This window comes from Pteropus alecto, unplaced genomic scaffold (genome assembly GCF_000325575.1).
Source record: "Pteropus alecto unplaced genomic scaffold, ASM32557v1 scaffold48, whole genome shotgun sequence".
Lineage (NCBI taxonomy): Eukaryota > Metazoa > Chordata > Mammalia > Chiroptera > Pteropodidae > Pteropus > Pteropus alecto.
In genome coordinates this window covers 2,321,335-2,326,913 of record NW_006442110.1, presented here as the reverse complement: position 1 = coordinate 2,326,913, position 5,579 = coordinate 2,321,335, and the positions used below count along the sequence as shown (strand labels likewise).

Here is a 5,579-nt window from a genome sequence, read left to right as displayed (position 1 = left end):
GGTGGGTTGACAGCGGAGGGGCTCTCAATCCCTCAAGCTCAAGTTCAGAATTTCAGGCAAACCCATGGGCCATTGTGTGCCTTCTGTGAGCCTAGCACTCTGATAGGCACTTTGAAGGATTCTAAAATGTTTAAACTTAGACTTTGCTCTGAGGGAAGACGTAATCTAGTTGGGGAAAACAGCTATGGTCCCAAATGGCAGGTGTCTTATTCCAAATTGTTATTTTGCTTTTTAGAAACTAGAAACACAGTTCCCATCTCAACAGCGCGAGGTCAGGTGTCCCGGCCAACCCACTGCGGCCTATTAATTATGGTGATCACATGCTCTGGATCCCTCTGAGAGCTAAACTCTCAATGTTCACAGGACTGGGTCCTTCTTAGCCTGTGGAGCTTGTCAGACTTTATCTCCTCAGAGACACTCCCTGCCCACCCAGTCTACAACCCAACAGCCTCCTCCATCCCAACCCTCAACCTAGGTACCTGCCTCGAAATCTGTCATAGCATTTATTGCTATCTGAAATAACCTCATGTCCCCGTAATTATGTGCCTCTTTCACTAAAATGTCCCTCCATAGGACCCTCCATTTCTTTAACAAAGAAGTGCCCTAATAAATATTTTTAGGTGCTTGAATGGTGAATCAGAGAGTGAGCTAGGAAAAGTCACTTTCCCAGAGAAGGCATGATGTCCATGACAAGCAGATCAACACGAGGCTGATTGAATCATTAATATCTGAAGAAAGAATGGGCCAGGTGGAGGATACTAGTCAGCCATGGACATGTGTCCAAGGTCTGACCTACTCTCTCAGGCCAACAAAAACATACTGCGGATACAGAAAAGAACGTATCACAACTGGGGAGACAGACACTATCAGGACATAGGATACTGAGGTCATTAAACACTTCAGTTATGGAACTCATGCCCTCTGCCGTTTCTATGTTCACCAGGCAACCTTCTGATGATGCAGGCTCTCGCGCAGCTGCTAGACCACATGCAGGTCAGGATGATGCAAATGTCCAGCCCACCCCTGGAAATCATGAAACCGATACTCTGGATTACCCATCAGTCAGTCTCTAGAGTCAGCCTGATCCAGCATCCCTGAATCTGGAACTCTGGAAGAATATTTAGATCACATTTCCAGTGTGCAAGAGAGGCAGCACCAGGTACTGGTTTGAAGTTTCGTGGGCTTTGGGAGATGGTAGAGCACACTGTTAAAGAGTGGGTCCCTAGCCCAGAGCGGCCACTTACTAGCTGCGGACCTTGGGCAAGACATTAACATCTTGGCATCTCCGTTTCCTCATTGTCAGTGCGAAATAATAATAGCATGTATCCCAGAGAGTTGTGCAGATGAAATAAATTAGTTCGAGTCAAGTGCTTAGAACAGTGCCGGTCACTGGGTAAGAGCTCAGGAGGCTGCTAGTATTCTTTGCTTCCCAGCTCCTTCACTTACTAAGAGGTGTGGTTTGGGCTCACTCCGCCTCGGTGTCTTCCCCCTGAGAATAGAAACACCACCTCCAAGGATTGTTGATGGAATTAGAAGAAATGGCACGTGTTAAGTAAAGTGCGTATGTAGCTTAAAGCCTGGCAGATAGCCAGCACTCAACAACAGGCAATTTCCCATTTGGTTTGTTTTTGCTTTGGCAAGGTCCAAGCCCTGACCTGCAATGAATTCACCGTGATGTCACCTTGTTTGTCTCTCAGAAGCCACCCATTTGTCCTTCCCCAATGACACTCGGATCTCGACACATGCTTTTAAATAAACTTTTAAATGAGGTTCACAATTATTCCCATCAGTGGCAGTGGTATCAGAGGAATCAAGAAAATATATTTAGTACCTGTATCCTGTCATCTTTATATCTGCAGAATGATCGCAACATGCAGAGCTGAACATGACCTTAGACATTATCTCACCCACACCCTCACTTTTAGTGACAAAGTATTCTCTGAATCACAAATGGTATAAATTAAGTTTAAAATAATGCTTTAAAAATATTTATCTTGTTCTTTAAATTTTCTAGTGTATGATTTATAGCATACATAACCTTAGCATATATATGTACATACATGTATGCCCAAACATTTTTTATTCAAGAAAATTTATAGGCCACGGCTTTATTCCATTTAGAAGAGGCCCTTTCTATTCCGTTCCCCTTACTATTCCATGAGTCTCTAGATGGCAGGGACCACGCCTTTTGTGTTTCTTTCCTCGAAAAAAAATAACACCTTGGGGAACATGCTCCATTCGGCTTGCAGGTCAGTAAGAATCCTTGAATGAACACACCTTGGCTCGATCTGTGTCCCACCCTGCTGGATGTACGTGTGCAGTGGGCATCTGATGACTTCATCAGCCTAGCACTTCCTCTGGGCATATCACCTCGTTCTCTCTGGGGACTTCTCCAGTTCTGGAAGGACACATAAACAGCTCCTAGCAGTGGATGCTTCTTAACAGGGAGTCTGGTAGGAAAGAGTTTTACTCTTCGTTGTCTTTTTTTCCCCCCCATTTAAATTTTTACTATGTGCATTTTAAATTAAAAGTTAATTGACAGATTATCAGAATAAAAACCTGCCCCAAGCAGGCCCTGTTCTGCTTCAGAAAGTGGACTACAGAGTCTAGACTGAGGATCCTTGCCACCTGCGAGAGGTTCACATTGAGTGCCACTGCCTTTGATCAGCTCGGGGCGGCAGAGCTCACTCTAGAACTCTCCCAGGGCCAGTGATGGAGGCTGGGGTGACTCGACTCCTAGTGGAGCCAAGGGGCTCTTGGGGACCAGGGATCCACCAGACTGGGACCCAGGGAACCAGATACTAAGTATCGGCCCTCTTACTTGCTCAGTCACTAAACCTCTTTGGGAATCAGCTCCTTGAGGGTAAAATAAAGGGATACACTCCAACTACATGCTCAAATGATTCAGGCCCATGTCTCAATAGCATTGATTTCTCCTTCTCCATCCTCTGAACAGCCAAAAGAAATTTTTTTGTTGTTGGTCTCCCCAGGGAACCAGATACTAAGTATCGGCCCTCTTACTTGCTCAGTCACTAAACCTCTTTGGGAATCAGCTCCTTGAGGGTAAAATAAAGGGATACACTCCAACTACATGCTCAAATGATTCAGGCCCATGTCTCAATAGCATTGATTTCTCCTTCTCCATCCTCTGAACAGCCAAAAGAAATTTTTTTGTTGGTCTTATTTTCCATGATTTAGGTTATGAAAATACTCGTTTTCTGCATATGCTTTTGGAAAGCTGAATACTGCCCCCTCCCAACCAAAACACCAAACTGAAGGGCCTCTTCTGCACTAACAAAACTCCGTTGAACATGCCTGCGTTTCATTTCTCATTGCAGCTCGTTTTCTTAAGACTTGCCGCCTTCAAAAAGCAGTATGAAGAAAAAAACATCCGTGAGTTGGATTCCAGTCCAACAAGGCTCTCCCGTACAAAGCCGCGCTGGAGAGCCCTCGGCCTTGCAAACGTGCAGTCTGCACTCTGGACACCTTTTATTTAGTTTTAAGAATTCCCTTTGCATGTGGCAAAAATGGGTTTGAGGAAAACAGAGCGGGACAGATGAGGGGGAGGCGGAAGCAGAGCGCTCACAAACGTGGTGCCGGGAGCTGGATGCCACCTGGGCCCCCGGCCGAGAGAGAAGCGGGATCGACGGAAGGAGCAAGGAAAGTCATTCTCGACACAAACCAGGGTCCTGGGGCATGCCGCCCCAGCCCAGGGCCTGGCCATGCAAGATGCAGAAATGGAGACTGTGGCCTCAGGACCACAGAGCATTTGCACCAACACGAGGAGTCCTTTGGGTGCCTCCTGAGGCACCTGCAGGGTCTGGAGCAGCGGAGGTCTGTGTCCAGGTCCACGAGCACGTCAGTTGACAGATAGCACCAGTTGGGAGGCTCAGGGCAGGAGAGAGGCTGAGGCTCTCAGCCTCTAGCACCCACTTGCCCGGCCCTCCTGGGAAGAGACTCACTTCCTTGAGGGCTGCTCCTGCAGCACGAGGCTCTCCCTCTGCCCTGGGGAAACTGGAATCGGAGTGAGGTCTGACCCAGGGCGCCTGCTGCTCTGGAGGGCCGGGTCACGGCTGCGCAGTGAGAAGATGCTGCTGCACCGGATCGGGGGCCGGGAGGTGGAAGGGCAGGCCGAGGGCCCACAAAGGGGGCCCTTTCGGAAGCCCAAGCAGGGGCATTTTGCAGCCGATCTGTTCCCATTCCCAGGAACCCCAGGAGTTGGCCCCGTGCGCTTCTGGTTATTTTGGGTAGGTCAGGGGAAAGGGAGGAGAGAGAGACCAGGAGAGGCCAGACCAGAGAGGTCTCTCCAACATCGGAGGTAGGCAGTGTGCGGTGGGGACACTGCGCTGGGGTCAGGAGCCCTCTCTTGTATGAATTTCGCTACACCATCTCACCTGCGTCTCCTTTCCCGTTACCAAGTCAGGCAAATCCTACCCCACTTACCTCAGAGGGATAGGCTAAGGGTGAAAATAGATAACGGATAGAAAACACGTTTAAAAAAGTAAAAAGCGCTATTCAAACGCGAGGCAGTGTTGTCGTCATAGAGATGGTATCCCTCGGCACGTCCTCGGCGCAGTCACACCGTCACTTCCTTTTTTGGCGTCTCACCCTCAGGACCTGATTTCCTGACCTGGGAAGGCTTCGGAGATCCCCTGGGCAGTGACAAGATGCTGCTGTATCAGCTGCTTGCTTCCGCTGATCAGTCTGTGACCCCAGTGGCCAAACCGGGCACTCTAGGTGTCCCGGGGGAGTGCCCGATGCTCTTGCTTCATTCCTGTCCCGCTGGCACCTTTCCTGCGGGAAGCCACTGAGCCGGCCCCTCGGGCCACCCTACGAGATGAGCTGGGGCGTCCATTCCGGCGGACAGGTCCAGGGCGCCCCTGCCCAAGCCCCGGGGGGCCTTGTTTGGAGTGCAATTCCTGCTCCCGACTTCCAGCAGGTGGCGGGTGGAGGGAGGGAAGGCGAGCCGAGATGGTGGGTCCTCAGGCCGCCCCCAGGCCTGCCCCACCCCTGCTCCTGCCGCTGGGCCCTCCCCTCCCCCAGCCCAGCCCTAGTCTCGCTCGGGCGGCGCCTGGATGGGCCGCGGGGCGCCGAGGCCCGGGCCCCCGCCGTGCACGCGCAGGTGGTCCTTGAGCGACTCCTTGTAGCGGAAGCTCTTGCCGCACTCGCCGCACGCGTAGGGCCGCTCGCCCGTGTGGATGCGCTGGTGCTTGAGCAGGTTCTGCTTGCGGATGAAGCTCTTGCCGCAGAGCGCGCACTGGAAGGGCCGCTCGCCCGTGTGCAGCCGCTGGTGGTTCTGCAGGTGCTCCTTGCGGCTGTACGTCTTCTCGCACTCCGAGCACTTGTAGGGCCGCTCGCCGCGGTGCGTCATCTGGTGGCGGATGAGGCCCGAGTGGCAGTTGAAGCTCTTCTCGCACTCGGCGCACTCGTAGGGCCGCTCCTTGGTGTGGCTGCGGTGGTGGATGATGAGGCTCTTGCGCACCCCGAAGCTCTTGCCGCACTCGGGGCACGAGTAGGGCTTGCTGCGCGCTCCGTGCAGGAGGCCGCGCCGGAGCCCGCCCCCCGGGCAGCAGCTGCCG

General features: G+C 52.0%; 1 protein-coding gene across 1 annotated transcript in view; it reads right to left on the bottom strand.

Annotated features, from left to right (window-relative positions):
• Nucleotides 1-3,398: 3,398 nt before the first annotated feature.
• ZNF282 (zinc finger protein 282) overlaps nucleotides 3,399-5,579 on the bottom strand; it is a 19,686-nt gene continuing 17,505 nt past the window's right edge. Inside the window, exon 9 of the mRNA XM_015596160.2 lies at nucleotides 3,399-5,573. Coding sequence (XP_015451646.1) covers nucleotides 5,051-5,573 — 523 coding nt within the window. The 3' untranslated portion in view covers nucleotides 3,399-5,050. The remainder of the gene's footprint in view (nucleotides 5,574-5,579) is intronic.